Source organism: Gigantopelta aegis, chromosome 9 (genome assembly GCF_016097555.1).
Source record: "Gigantopelta aegis isolate Gae_Host chromosome 9, Gae_host_genome, whole genome shotgun sequence".
In the NCBI taxonomy this organism is placed as follows: Eukaryota; Metazoa; Mollusca; class Gastropoda; order Neomphalida; family Peltospiridae; genus Gigantopelta; species Gigantopelta aegis.
Genome location: NC_054707.1, coordinates 40,699,933 through 40,716,266, shown reverse-complemented (window position 1 = coordinate 40,716,266; position 16,334 = coordinate 40,699,933). Strand labels below are relative to the sequence as shown.

Sequence of the window (16,334 nt, the reverse complement as noted above, 5' to 3'; positions counted from 1 at the left end):
CGGGTCATGTGTTTTTGACCTATTTTGGTTCCTGTGTAGAAAAAAAGCTATTTTTTAAGGTAACAAATAATTGGATATACATAAAAATTTCTTAGCTATTTGACTGTCTACACATCTTACAGACTTAGAACGTAAACAAACGGTAGGTACTTTAAAAAAAAAAGTGAAATCCTAAATGACACGACTTAATAGAGACAACGACTCAACAAGGGTGAGAGTATAACACGTTTATAATGTTTGAATGACGTCAGTTTTTGAATGACGTTGCATACAAGAACAACTGCTTCCGTGTTTAGAACACTTTCAATGTCAATTTGTTATTTATTTGAAGAAAGAACGATTTTCAAAAAGTACCATTTGTTAAATTTGTCCACCACTGCAAACACATAGATCTTCAAACTAAATCAGTATAAGAAAATTAACTTACTATTTTCAAGTCTTGATCCAGTCGATTTCTAACAGTGACAAAATCTCTCACAATGATCCAAATGAATCTTCTTCTAACAATGACGAAATATCTCAAACGAATAACAATGACGTAGTAGATGTGATCGTTTTCGGCGAGCGAATGACAATGAAACCGTATCTAGCCTTTTTATACTCTTTCGTGCCAGTCTAAGTAGGTCAGGGGCCGGTCTAAGTAGGTCAGGGGCCGGTCTAAGTAGGTCATGGCACTGTACAGTAGGCCAGTCTAAGTAGGTCACGGTCAGTCTAAGTAGGTCATGGGGCTATACAGGACGAGGTCACGTGACGTCATCAAGGTCAAGGTCACGGAAAGTAGGTCATGACGCCCGGCAGGCCCTGATACTACTCGCCCTCTGGACAGCCTTGGTCACTCCAGGCCGGCAAGTTACCAACTCGCTACTCCAGGCTCGTCAAGACTAACATTGGGGATGTTCGTCGGCTTCTCTGTGAACTCAGACAGGAAACGTACGAACCTCTACCACTAACCGATGGAGAATACACGGTGCGCAGGATCACGATGCAGGTTGGGCGTGGGATTTGTCTCACCGTCCGCCGGAGGGGACTTTTCCACCAAGGACTGCTTCTCGATGAAATGGACAACCCGACCATCCACCGCGTCATAAAGACCGTTGCCGGGGAAGACTACCGTCCTATCACCGAGATTATCGCAGAGTCCACATACCGGCAAGCCCTCCACCATCTTGATGCATCCCTGTTCATCGCTTCTCCTTGACGACATCCCCGCTAACAACCTTTTCTAGGACAGGTAACAACCTCCTTTTTGGGCTAGTTAGACTTTAAACGTTTTAGAAGCAGTTCAAAATTCTTATGTTTATTTTTTTTATAAATAGTCTAACGCATTTTATTTTGGCGCCCGATCAATTGCTCAAAATCACCTTAAAAACCTTTTGGCCGAGCAGTCTTATCTATTTTGGGTTAAATTTTAGAGTCCAGACATGTTTTTGGAGGCAGTTACTCTTTGTAGACTTAGGTAAAAAACAGGCTTCACCGAGGAATCGAAATTCAGCCAATCAGAACACGGCTCCCACTCGGTGTTACTTCAAGTTTGCGAAGTGTCTGCTATTTGGTCCGCGCTCGCGTTGACTTTACTAAATGGCTTTTTTCCAAATTCCGCCCACCTCAAACTTACCCCCCCCCCCCCCCCCTGCTCCGGAGTTAGTCACTGGCGAAGTCAGAGGCTAAATCCGTGGTGGGCGTGCCTGAACCTTCGTGGATAGGGGCACGTAAAATGAGTTGCTCATTGCCCAATAGCTTCATCACACAAAACAAATATGGGTTTTCTATCTTTTTTTCGTTTGCAAAATATCATTATCTTGCTCTTGGAGGTATTTACACAGTTTCCATTCTTTACAGTATAAACTAAAAACATCGAGTGCTCGAGTGCGGGACGTAGCCCAGTGGTAAAGCGTTCGCTCGATGCGCGGTCGGTCTGGGATCGATCCTCGTCGGTGGGCCCATTGGGCTATTTCTCGTTCCAGCCAGTGCACCACGACTGGCATACCAAAGGCCGTGGTATGTACTACCCTGTCTGTGGGATGGTGCATATAAAAGATCCCTTGCTGCTAATCGAAAAGAGTAGCCCATGAAGTGGCGACAGCGGGTTTCCTCTCTCAATATATGTGTGGTCCTTAACCATATGTCTGACGCCATATAACCGTAAATAAAATGTGTTGAGTGCGTCGTTAAATAAAACATTTCCTTCTTCTTTTTTCTCACTAAAAAGAATCAGCATTTTCAGCGATAATTACAGTGTCATCAGCATAAAACAATGAACATAATTTGATATACATTCCCAGATTTTGTAATATCTGCTACGCCAATAAACATGAGTGCCAACAATTTCTTTCATTTTTCTATTAATTTTTTTTTCTCAAGACATTCGAAGGCTACAGTCGAGGTTTCCCGTATTTAAGCCCACTCGAAATTTAGCCCATGGGCTTAAAAACGGATAATATTTTTCAACAGGAATCTGCCTTAGGTTACAAAAAATGATGTATTTATTATTAAAAATAGAGAAAACTTTGTACGCCTAACGACACATTTGAAATGTACTAGAATTAAAGATTCATTATATTAGTTGCAAATATTATGTTTCCTTATCTTTACATTTACATAATAAAAAACCCAAATAAAAAACAAAACACACTGAAATTAATCGAATATAATGTTTACCTATAATTAAATAACTCAGTTAAATGAAAATTGAAATTTACTGGTTTCGCTTCGTCAAGAATCCTCAGCTAATTTAAGCGTCATGGATCCACAAAGGGACTGTTCTGAATTTGCTGCCATTGTATGATGTTTCTGATTATAACATTTTGTACCGACTAAAATTACACACTGAATACAAATTCTTATTTAGAACACCAGTGTCTGTACATTCAATGTGTTTCTGATCATCATAATATATGTAAGTAGTCCAAACTGGATTTCCACTCCCAGTAATTTTTACGCACAAAAAAGGTGCATAGGCCTATTAGGAAATAAAATGAAGTCTGAGCTAGTACAAATACCAGGACGATCAGAAACACGTTTAATATACAGCCACTGATATAGGTTATACAGAAACATTTACTTAATATGTAATTACGGTAATTAAAATGTCTCTGTTAGTTAACACCATCTTAACAATGGCAACAAACCCAATACAGTCCAGTGGCGTAGAAAGGTTCCAAAAAGTGTGGGGGGGGGGGGGGGGGGGGGGGGGCGCACACTTTTATATTTACACACTTTTACACTATTATAAAGCAAATATAAAGCAAAATATCTGAAAAGTGTGTGTGGGGCGGGGGGGGGGGGGGGGACATGCTCCCTTGCCCTCCCGTTTCCTACGCCAGTGCAGTCTCTTTAAAATAACACTACACAAACATTTATATTAACCGCATCGGAAGCATTCCCTTCTTCTCACCGAGGTGACTAGAATGCATGTATGCATCGGCGCCGCCTCAACTGAAAATCGATTTAATAACTGCTACCTCCTCTGATATTGAAACATATTTAGCTTGCAACTAAGGATGTCATGGAACGATAATTATCAAGTACTCTGATACTATCCTAATATAAGTCGCACCTTTTGTCTTTATTATAGTATAAGGGGACGGGACGTAGCTCAGTGGTAAAGCACTCACTTTATGCATGGTCGTTTTAGGATCGATTCCCGTCGGTGGTCCCATTGGGCTATTTCTCGTTTCAGCCAGTGCTCTACAACTGGTGTAACAAAGGCCGTGGTATGTACTATCCTGTCTGTGGGATGATGCATATAAAAGATCCCTTGCTGCTAATCGAAAAGAGTAGTCCATGAAGTGGCGACAACAGGTTCCTCTCTCTATATGTGTGGTCCTTAACCATATGTCTGACGCCATATAAGCGTAAATAAAATGTGTTGAGTGCATCGTTAAATAAACATTTCCTTCCTTTATTATAGTATAATGTTTCGTCAATTTCTTAAGTTTAGCTCTGGGCGTAATTTCAGATAAAGTTTTATCGTCTCAGGTGGTAGTGTATGTATAATCAGGTCAAAGTTCAAATATGCACCAGCGGTAGGCCATACCAGACCCTCGAATCTCACGGAAACTATCGTTTCCGATACCGTGTCGGTAAAATCACAGAATCGAAATTTCGTTTCCCATGCTTATTATATCGAGTACGATTATTCAACTAAAGAAATATATACATGTATATAATTATTTTTAAAAAGGAGAAGTTTCCGATGGGTTCCCATGGCCACAAGGCACGGAATCGAAAACGTGTTTCCTATGATATTTGTCATACAACAAAGGACAGTCAGTTGGATCGATCCCCGTCAGTGGGCCCATTGGGCTATTTCTCGTTTCAGCCAGTGCACCACGACTAGTATATCAAAAGCTGTGGTATGTGTTATCCTTGTCTGTGGGATGGTGCATATAAAAGATACTTTTTTGCTAATCGAAAAAGAGTAGCCCATGAAGTGACAGCGGGTTTCTTCTCTCAATATCTGTGTTGCCCTTAATCATATATATATATGTCCGACGCCATATAACCGTAAATAAAATGTGTTGAGTGAGTTGTTAAATAAAAGATTTACTTCCTTCCTTCCATATAACTCCACATTAACTTCAATATTCTTTCAGCTTTATTTTTAAACATTTATAAATCGAACATGTAAGTAATACGTACATGTAACAACCATCGTGTCACTTTTATGAAAAATCAATTCACATATGATCTACACGAAAACAATATGAACATTTTGTATAAATCTGATAAATCATATGCATGTAACAATTACAATATGAGTAACAATTATTGTCTGAATTGGTAACACAAAATATATAACAATTGATAATACATGTAGCCTATATGTTATATTTAACACACTTATATGCATGGCTGTCTTATGTAACACATACTATTAAATGCATGGCTACCATAGGTAACATCATATATAACATGCGCTCTTAAATGCATGACTATACTATGTAACATATACTCTTATATGCATGGCTATCATATGTAGCATTATACTCTTATATGCATGGCTATCATATGTAACATACACTTTTAAATGCATGGCTATCATATGTAGCATTATATTCTTATAATGAATGGCTATCATATGTAACATATACTCTTAAATGTACGGCTACCATATGTAACATATACTCTTATATGCACGGCTATCGTATGTAGCATATACTCTTATATGCATGGCTATCGTATGTAGCATATACTCTTATATGCATGGCTATCGTATGTAACATATACTCTTATATGCATGGCTATCGTATGTAGCATATACTCTTATATGCACGGCTATCGTATGTAGCATATACTCTTATATGCACGGCTATCGTATGTAGCATATACTCTTATATGCACGGCTATCGTATGTAGCATATACTCTTATATGCACGGCTATCGTATGTAGCATATACTCTTATATGCACGGCTATCGTATGTAGCATATACTCTTATATGCACGGCTATCGTATGTAGCATATACTCTTATATGCACGGCTATCGTATGTAGCATATACTCTTATATGCATGGCTATCATTTTGAGAGGAAACCCGCTTTCGCCACTTCATGGGCTACTCTTTCTGATTAGCAGCAAGGGATCTTTTATTTGTGCTTCCCACAGGCAGGATAGCACAAACCATGGCCTTTGTTGAACCAGTTATGGATCACTGGTCGGTGCAAGTGGTTTACACCTACCTATTGAGCCTTGCGGAGCACTCACTCAGGGTTTGGAGTCGGAATCTGGATTAAAAACTCCATGCCTCGAATGGGATCCGAACCCAGTACCTACCAGCCTGTAGATCGATGGACATTCCAGTAATATAAAGATATCTTTATAGTAAGTAAAAAAGTTTAAGAAGGTGTAATGTAATATAATTTAAAAAATTGAGGTATAAGAAACATCAGGATGACCAGAAAAAACTTCGGTTGTACGGAAATGGATATGCTAAACAATAAAAGATAAGTAAAGTTTGATTTCAGTGATCATAAACGGCTCTAATAGGGTCTCAGAACCCAACTACATATATTACAAGTAATAACGTAACAAACACAAGTTTACATTTTTGATAATACTATTTTCCTTTCTTCGTAAATAATTTTAGATGTATTAACTGAACGAAGACGGTGGGATATAACCGGGGTCGAGGTGCTGTCTTGAATGCAACAGTGGTGTAGGAAAATGCCAAAACGTGGTGGTGGTGGTGGTGGGACACACTTTTTATATTTACACAATTTTACACTATTATAAAGCAAATATAAAGCAAAATTTACGAAAAATATGTGTGTGAGGGGGGGGGGGCGCATTCCACCCTTGCCCCCCCCCCCTCCCGCTTCCTACGCCCGTGTGCTAGTACTAATAAATATGAGAGAGAATATTGGTAAAGTGCAGTTCGTCCTCAAAGTGGGATGGCAGGACTGAGGTAAGGTCGACCCTCTGTTTTGATTTTTAAAAATATATTTCTCATGGTCACTGTCTGCGATCACGGTTCAGCACTTGCTTTAGTGTTCACATACTCTTCGTAAACTAACTTTCGACCAATCACAGACACGACATGGGGAGAGGGGGGGGGGGGGCTGACAGACCGAGGACGCAAAGCAAAGTTTCTAGAGGAGGAGGGGGGGGGGGGTCAAGATATGCTCCCCCGTAAAATGTTGAAAACTAGATGTCCTGAAATGCAATTTCCTGCATTCAACAAGTAAAATTCATCTCTGTCTTAACATTTACTACCAATAATACTTTTGATGCCCTCTTCCCCGCCCCGCCGTGCCTGAATCAGCTGTCTGGAAATACTGTAAACACGACTGCCCCTATGGTTCGATTGGCCGTGTATCTTTTGGAGCCGTAGCAGCTGGGTTTTTGATGAGGTCCACGATCATGACAACGATGAAACTAACCACGAGAAAAATCCCACAGCCGATTGCTGCAAAATCCCCCGGTTGCAATCCTGTTTCAGGAGCTGAAAAAATAGAAGAACATATTGACAGGTAAACATTCATTAGTTGTTATGCTAGTTTCAGACTATCAACTGCCAGAAAGTAGTTGGCCAATTATCTGCTGTCACGACTTCTACGACTGTCCCGTTGTTAGTCTGAGCGCGAGATTACAACTCGATTCTCGTATAACACATTAGTTGTTAATCTAAGCGCACCCGTTGTAAGTCGGAAGTTGGGGGAAATTACAACGTATCTGTCCAGCTGTTCAACTTCATCGTGATAGTTGACAGTCTGAACCTAGCATAAGAGATTAACTAAAACTAGAACTGTACTATCGTATTGTATTGGCTAGTATGGCTCCGGTGACCGGGTCATCAACGTGGATCAACCGTTACGTCTCATAAGTTATCTTCACTGTGTTTGTTGGAGACGATATTGATCTTTATTATATAGCATTTAGTGAAATATCTTAACATATCAATGAAATAAGTGTTATCAGTCACTCAGTGACGATAACACATTTTCGAGTGAAAATTTCACTATTTCACTCCAAAATGTTTTTTGTCAAATATGATTTATATCTCATCTCGTGAACTTTGCAATCATATCACACTCGTCGCGCAAGCGCGACTCGTAAAATATGATTGCAAACTTCACTTGATGAGATATAAATCATATTTGACAAAAAAGAGAGAAATATCTTCTATATAGCGGGTCGTCTCTGACACAATCTAATTAAAATTAGCTCCACTATTACATGTGGAGCTCATGTCCACCAATCAAAACCTTACTTGCAGAATCCTGCCAGTGATTTAAAAATAATTTGAAAACATTCCGAATTATGCTGAGGATATACGACATGTTTCGTGTGAATTACGAATGCCTTAAAACATGTTTTATTTTATAAAATAAATAATTTGTAATGTAAAACTGAAGACTGATTTAGTTTTTTTAAATTTTATAAATAAATAAATAATTTTTAATGTAAAATTGAAGACTGATAACCCACCCCGCACGTATTGGTATGGTTCGCTGTACTGCGGCCACTAAAATAGACTCGCCCGATATTTTTAGAATTTGTATGCTCCCGAATAACGTTATAAAAGGCGAACTGTGATTGGTCAATATTTAAATTATTATTTACAGACGAAATGTTACCAGGACATTGGGGACTACGCAGTGTTGTTAGTTTTAAATCACTGGCAGGATTCTGCAAGTAAGGTTTTGATTGGTGGACATGAGCTCCAACTGGCTGGTGTTAGATCCACATGTAATAGTGGAGCTAATTTTAATTAGATTGGCTTTTAATCCTTCAGACGTTCAAAGTGATTCCATTTTTTTTTAAAATGGCTGAATATCATCCTATAGTCTGTTCTAAAGATTGTTATTATTATTGTGGAGCTAATTTTAATTAGATTGTCTCTGACACATGTGTGTAAGTTTTTTTTCTTATATACCCATATAAGAGATGATCCGTTGTAGATAGATATTGTCTCCAACATATGTTGGTGATAACTTTTGAGACTTGTGACTGGTTGCTCCATGGTGACGACCCGGCCACCAGAGCCATAATATCCAATAACATAAGAGCAATTCGATTGTTCTGTGACGTGTAACTTAACCTGAAACTGATTACTGTGTGACGCGTTACGTTAACTGCCGCGCGATAGCCGTAAATACGTTTTAGTTGGAAAGACGTTTACATTTATTGTAAACCAATTTTTGAGGATATGTAAGAAGAAAAAAAATAGGCCTGGGCCTATTACATTCGTGTCCGTTTGATACCATTTATCTTACAACTCGTTTAAAAACGTATCCCACTCGCTTCGTTCTTTAAATATGTTTGTTTAAATATAAACAACTCGATAAATGGTATCTAACGGCTTCTCGTGTAATATTCTTTATATTTATTACAATAAAACATTAAAATGTGAAATTATAACAAAGAAATCTCCAACAAACCGGTAGACGCTTCACATATATAACCATAGGAGGAGCTACAGTTAACTACCATCCAATTAGCAGCCACGGCAGAAATGTCACCAATCACAATGCAGGGCCGTTCAGCCAAAAAAGTGTCAATCAAAGACGCACAGCTGATACAGTCATTGACTCTCGATTCACCATCAAGGACGACGAACAGTGTTCCCGACTTTTTGTAAAATATATCTGGACCATATAGTGGACACATTTCCCTGAGGTGAAACAGCAGTTTTGATGTAATACGCCATTTGATTGGTTTTGATTGACGCCAGTCGTCCGTTTGAATCTCTTGCGCAATCTCGTTTTGCAGCCTCGTGATCAACTGACGTCTGACCGAGCTTATAACACACTCCATTATACTCCACCCAATTCTTTGAACAAGCACCTGGAAAAACAACAACACTATATAATATTTTCATTTCTGTATGCATTAATCTAACCCCTACCCCTATCATCAGCCTCACTTCACATTTATGGGCCAGTTGTCTCAAATTAAATGAAAATCTGCCCCTAGTTCAACTAGTGTACGTTTTGCTAACGTTCCAGAACTATTTGATTGGTTACCGACGTGACCATTTGGTTTACCGTGAATCGTTTAAAACCACGGTCCTAATTCACACAGGTCTCTAAGGCTCTGCTCAGTGCCGTATTAACCCATGGCAGGGCCCTTAGGCTTCGAGCTTCTTTGGGCCCCTCGACATAGTGTTAACATTTAACACTAAAAGAAAAAAAAAAAGAGTTGCATGGGCCCCTGCTTTTGGTGGGCCCCTAGGCTTCAGCCTAGTCAGCCTTAGGAATAATGCGGCACTGGCTCTGCTACACAACAAAGCATCCTCTTTGCAAGTCTTTTAGCATTGCACTGCGAGATCGCAAAGTTGCTAGAGTTTAGTGAATTAGGTCCCAGTCTAGCGGGCGTTTTTCTGCTTGGTCTGGCTGAACTCAGCTCTGTATTCTTAAGTTGATTCCGATTATAATTAGCCTAAACTCTCACTGTAAGTCGTTTACTATTTCCAGATTATTCAAAACATCTAAATTTAATCTAAATTCGAGTTTTCCCAATCATTACAGACCCTTGTTTTAAAACAATAAGGCACATTTTTCACTATTAGAGACGTTTTTGACAACTGAAACAATACTTTACTTAGATTTTATTGGTTATATTATCCATTGTCGTACGTCCGAAGTGATTCTGATGATCGTGGTTGTAATAACACAAAATGCATTTTTATATTTTTAAAAACGCACGTGCGTCTGAGAAGTAACCGTTATGGTATCAAGTTATAGTCTGTTTTTAAGGGTATTTCACCGTTTCAACGTCACACGAGCTACTCTCGGCCTACTAAATTCCAAACCTATACGTAGCTCCCTATCTTTTATTTTTTAGAACGACCATCAAAATTGCGCCAAACTTCCTTCATCAAACTGCGCACTCATTTTCATTTGGCTTAATCCTACGGGACATTCCAAATTACATAGCACCATACCCCCCCGTCTGTTACCAACTACGGTTGGACTGCTGGTGCTCCCTTGCACCTGCCAGTGCGGGCGGTCCCTCCTTCATCCACGCCAATTAACCCTTTCCTGGACGGAGTAACCGGCTGAGGCCGGTACTTGTGCCCAGGACAGGCATGCGCTACAACAGCTTGCTCTGAATGTGCACGTTAAACCATTTTCCATTCCATTCCATTCAACGTCACACTCTTGTTTTAAATGTAATTTTATCCAAATGTTTTATAGGTTTGTAGATTTAACTAAACTTGGTGTACATGTTTATGGGTTGAAATTATGGTCTGTGACTTTAATGTTTTTTGGCACAACTTATGTTAATCATCAGAAATAATGTTTCTAGGATTAGGCCTACTCAGACAATTTTCAATTGCGAGTTGGGTATTCTATTTATTATCCATTATCAATATTTATAATTTTATTGAAGATTTTCAAATGATACTTTTATGTTGTTGAAAACAAGTTTGCAAGTTGAGAAGAGACAGCGTTGCGTCATAGCTGTGACGTACATATCGCTGAGGACGTAAGTTAGTTGTTGTCATGACTGCCACCATGGAAACGTATCTAGGCGAAGAATCCCCCCCCCCCCCCCTCCCCGTGGGAAAGATCATTTTTCTTTCGCCACTTCTCCCATCCATCCATTCGAGACAGAATGTAGCACAGTGGTAGATAGCTCGCCTGATGCGCGGCCTGTCTAGGATCAACCCCCCCTCGGTAGACCCATTGGACTATTTATCGTTCCACCCAGTGCGCCACGAAGGGTATATCAAAGACCGTGGCATGTGCTTGGATGTCACCTAGATTGCTGATAGTACTTAAAGGAACGATAAAGTTTGCAGTTATTGTGCCCGACTAGCATAGCCTTTTCAACGACTCCTATTATACATTCAATATATATTCTAGTTTAGCATAACGGTGTCAATATATTCAATATGTTTCTGGATTGTCCTAATGTTTGTAAGAAGCCCAAACTAGATTTTTTTTCTCTCTTAATAATTGCATACGTACGAACAAATATGTTAGGAAATAAAATGAAATATAAGTTACTACAATCATTAAGACGATCAGAAACAAACTTGATATAGAGATAATGATGTTCTAAACGATAAAATATATTTATTTAAAGTGTTATTTTAGTCATTAATAAAACTATTAGTGGCAAACATCTTATTAATGTCAGCAAACTCAGGACATTTTTTTTTTTTTTAAGGAAACAAAAGAATGACGCGTCACATGAAGAAAACAACAGTTGATGATCTAGATTAATTACTCAAAGCCGCCGGAAGATAACAGCAACTAATATTGGTACAGTTCAACTTACATAAATGCCTTTTTAAATACAGGTCACTACTATAAATTGCCTTTGAAAACAATCACAACGATCCCTCCACCCCCACCCCCTCAAAAACAACAACAACAAACAAACTAACCCAAAACACTCACCCCCAAACCCATAGCAAACAAACAGCGCCCTCACAAAAAACAAACCAACACTCGAGGCTCCAACCCCCCCCCCAAAAAAAAACAAAAAAAACAACAACAACCAAACAACAACCCAACAAACAAAAACACACACAATAAACCAAACAACCCATCAAAACAATGCATACAACAAAAGAAAAACCATTCTCACTAAAAACAAAACAAAACAAACAAAACAACCCATCATATATGCTGTATTTAACACCATCTTCCACTATTCTTTTTCATGTTTTTCTTGGCCTGTCAGTAACTCACAGTGAAACCAAAATAGAACACGAGTTTAATAATATACCAGTAGGCCTAGGCGTTGGCCAATAACAAATCATTAGATCTTCACAGCGATAACTAAGTAACTTTCTGAGGGCCATAATTCATAAAATAACAGTCATTACAAGGGCAGAAACCATTAAAATGAATCTAGGTAAACTTGCCACACTTATCCTTTATATACTTTAGGTATTATAAACCAAAAGAAAACAATATAATTTTACCTCCAGATCGCCTACTCTTCACTTGACCAAAATTAAAGGTACATCCCACTTTTACGGAAAATATTCTGACATGATCTACAAACACACACGCACGCACACAAACCAACACAAAAATACGATTGAAAATGAATAAAAAAGAAACAATGCAACCAAAATGTTTGTAAACTAAAATGAAAGTATTTGCTCTCATTTATATTCTTAATTTGCAATCAAAAATAGTTGTAAAATAGTAGGGGAGAGTATGTTGGCTTTTAAAATATTATTATTATCATTATTTATTTTAATTATTATTTTTTTTTTTTTAAATACAAACTAAAGGACACAATGAATGTTTAACGACAGCCCAGCACAAAAGGCTTTTTGCGTTTGAATCCCCGAGAGAGAGAGAGAGAGAGAGAGAGAGAGAGAGAGAGAGAGAGAGAGAGAGAGAGAGAGAGAGAGAGAGAGAGAGAGAGAGAGAGAGAGAGAGAGAGAGAGAGAGAGAGACCCCACATGACATCTTCGTATTTTATATTTTAGATGTATTTTGTTTACGCTTCATTTACTCTCAATTCAACAGTTTTATAGGCGTTGCTTAAATTCTTTGTTATGATAAACGTGGCCAATGGAATGTAAACTCGTGACAATGAAGCCGAGGACTCGGCAGGTCTACTGAGCGAACTGCAAACCACATTTTACTGTAATATACTAAACGGTAAAAGTTATTGTGACACACAAAAGATAAAGATAATTGATGATAAGTTTTTACTGCCGTGTATGAAACGTTACAACATGGAAAGAGAAATGTCCGAAGGTATGGAAACGAGCAATAGTCCATGAAAAAGGCGCACCTGCCATATGCAAATGAGCCACATCACTAGAGGGGGTCCAGAGCGAAGTTCACACAGTCAGTAGCGAGTGTGTCCACCTTGAGCACTGATACAGGCCTGGCACCATCGTTTCATTGAGGCCACTAAATGCTGGAGAAAGGGATGGTACGGGCTGCGAGGGTTGCTGCCTGGAACCTGTTTCACGGATGCGTGGTTCAGATCCATGTGTCTTGGCGAGTGGTTGTCACGGGTAGTCGGCCTCTACGGGGGCGGTCCGTGACCTGATTGTTTTGTTGATATCGTTGCCATAAGTGTCATATGGTGTTTCTGTGGACGTTGAATTGACGTGCGACGTCGCGCTGCGAGGTCCCAGATTCAAGCATCCCTATGACTCGCCATCTGTCATTTTCACTGAGGCGTGGCATGATGAAATTGCATCAAACAGTTCACTAATGGTGTTTTTCTGACTTCTGGACTTCTGAAGGCTGCACATAGTGGCAGTGATTTACGACTGAATGTCTGGCCTTTTATGGTAAACATTGGACAGCATTTCTCCCGAATATTCCATGTTTCTTGCACAAAGCATGCAATCACTGCAACAACTGCTTGGTTGCATTTCTTTGAGCTGTTCCATACACATTTTCTCGGGTTGACATCCATACATCCATTCACAAATTTATTACTCCAAACAATCCATGTCACTATAACTTTTGCCTTTGAGTATATTATAAAAACAATGCGAGTTATATAGGCGTGTGTGAAGGAAGTTTAGCAGAGACAAGGCCGTAGCTAGCGGGATCGCATAGGGCAAAATACATGCAATTTTTCAGTCTACCATTGTACTTTTTTGTAGAATACTTTTCAAGAGGGGCGGAAGCCTCCTAAGTATGTGACGTAATTAATCTGACGTCATTATGATTGCGTTATACATTAGCGCGTGTCATGTCGTTATTAGATTACGTCATATCGACCCACCCCTCTTAACCATTTTATTTTTTTATAATATATAGAGGTTATTACCAGAGGTTTTTTCGGTATCGTCAATATCATATATTAGAAATAAAAATTGTATTATGCGAGCCTCTGGCGAGCATAATACATTATTTTTATTCCTAATATATGATATTGACGATACCGAAATACACGAGGGTAATAATCTTTTTATCATATAAGCTCAAGCTTAATACAACGTGTTTTTGTAAACTATACACGCAACTTTTATTCCAGTCCGCCATTACTAGATATTCAAATGACGTAAGAATATGTGGCGCGGTGTATTTTTGAATGAATATATGAATCCTGACACGAGTTTCGTAAATCAGTACGACTCACACGCGAGTAATAATGTTTTTATTATCCTTATTATTATTGTTGTTTTCTTTATGAATAACAAGACCCTACTCAAAATGTTTCAGCCACATCTAGACGGTAACGACGAAATGACGTCATATTTCAAATGCAGTCATGTTATGACGTCGCTTCCCAAAATTACGTCATTAAACTTGTTATTACACGTGTGCTTCGTATGATTATTATTAACTCGGTTATGTTGAACCATATGGATAATAAACTTTATTATTACATAGTAATTTTATTCCTATAAATATAATACAAACTTTGTATTTCCGTCTGGCCTGTACATTAATATCGTTATTATTATTAATTGTTGAACTTGTTATTGATGTTGTATGTTTGTTTTTATCTGTTGCCGACACCAGTTTGTTTGGTAATATGCAATAAATTGAATTGAATTGAATTGAATCATAAACAAGCATAATGGCAAACAGCAGAAAAATGCATGTATTTTGCCCTATGCAATCTCAGCGAAGTCGATATCGGTGACAACGTTACAGTCTCGTATGTGGACTGTGTCATAATGACATTGTAATAGGCTATTTTTTCATGATTTGTGTTTGGACAAAATTTGTGGGAAATCTAACGGTAATTAAAGGTAGGAGAGTAATAAATTAATTCTCCTACCATTAATTACCGTTAGATTTTACTCACATTTTGTCCAAAGAGAAATCGTGAAAAAACAAACACTTTACAATGACACAAATTCAACATACTACATGATAAACATGTCACCTATCTCGACTTTGCTAAGATCCAAGACAAAAAGAATGCCGTTTTTTTGCCGTCTGCCATTTTACGTTGTTTTTTTATGGAATACTCTTCAAGAGGAGTGGAAGCCTCCGCAATAAGTGATGCCATTACGAGTATTCTCATGCTATGACGTTGTTAGATTACCTTACATCCTTTCCCTCCTCTTGGAGAGTATTCCATAAAATGGCAAAATATTATACCGGTATTTAGCCTACTACAAGTTATTTCTTTCTGAGCAGATTTTTTTCTAAATTGCACTAAAAATAGTGGGGTTTTGGGGGATTTTGTTTTATTGTTTTGACAGAACTTTCCTTTGGCACAGTCACGTATAAAGAACATTAAAAATACTTATCAAAGAGTTAGGGTTAGGTTAATGACAGTGCCAAATGAAAGTCCTTCAGTTTTTTTCTCTCCAAAAACGCTGTTACTTTTCATCTTACATCATATCAAACTGAAATTATTTACAAAAAAAGAAAGAAAAAAAGTTCATCGAGGCTTGGAAGGACTATAGCCTATATTATTGATCATACGTAACGTTAAAAATTACTTACCCAAACTCCTCTGAAACATGAAGAGACAAACCGTCAACGTCGATAGTAATGATTCACTTGACTTCATTTTATAAAAGCTCACGTAAAATAAGAATTAACTCATCGAGGGATGTGTGCATCCACTGGTGATGCTGTGTTATGTTACGGCCAGTCTCGGCAATCCAGTGAACATTATTTACGATCCACTCCCAACACTCTGGCAACGACAATGAAGTACGCGTCCACTGTTGGGTTACAGCGTTGACGCATGTTGACACATTTCACAGCGGAAACTCCCTTTGGCGATGTTCGATTTTGTGTACATGTATTTATAGATGACACGCGGTGTGGTTCAAATCCTAAAGTATTTATAAGCACCTTGTTGAAATTTTAATGACATATAACGTTATAATAGTGACATTTGGACAGTTTAACTTATGACGCTCTCGTTACGTTATTCCAAGTCAGTCTAATTTTATGTCCGTCGTTGCGGTCAGAATACTCGCGC

At 38.5% G+C, this 16,334-nt stretch overlaps 1 protein-coding gene across 2 annotated transcripts; it reads right to left on the bottom strand.

Annotated features, from left to right (window-relative positions):
- Positions 1 to 6,044: 6,044 nt before the first annotated feature.
- LOC121382093 lies at positions 6,045 to 16,071 on the bottom strand. Of its 2 annotated transcripts, none has more exons than XM_041511587.1 (3): positions 15,848 to 16,071; positions 8,882 to 9,287; positions 6,045 to 6,942 (listed from the first exon to the last, which is right to left on the bottom strand). In XM_041511587.1, the coding sequence occupies exons 2-3, from the start codon at positions 9,255 to 9,257 to the stop codon at positions 6,794 to 6,796; spliced, it is 525 nt and encodes a 174-aa protein (XP_041367521.1). In that variant the 5' UTR covers positions 9,258 to 9,287; positions 15,848 to 16,071; the 3' UTR covers positions 6,045 to 6,793. The 2 variants fall into 2 exon arrangements, with proteins under 2 accessions (XP_041367521.1, XP_041367522.1); XM_041511588.1 differs by having other exon boundaries at positions 8,931 to 9,287.
- Positions 16,072 to 16,334: the final 263 nt, after the last annotated feature.

What these genes read in the sequence shown, in the direction of transcription:
- LOC121382093 (XM_041511587.1), bottom strand. Translation starts at nt 9,257, where the DNA reads ATGGAGTGTGTTATAAGCTCGGTCAGACGTCAGTTGATCACGAGGCTG. An exon ending in TATATGTGAAGCGTCTACCG is followed by an intron (nt 6,943 to 8,881) that starts GTTTGTTGGAGA and finishes CTATTTTTTCAG; the next exon opens with CTCCTGAAACAGGATTGCAA.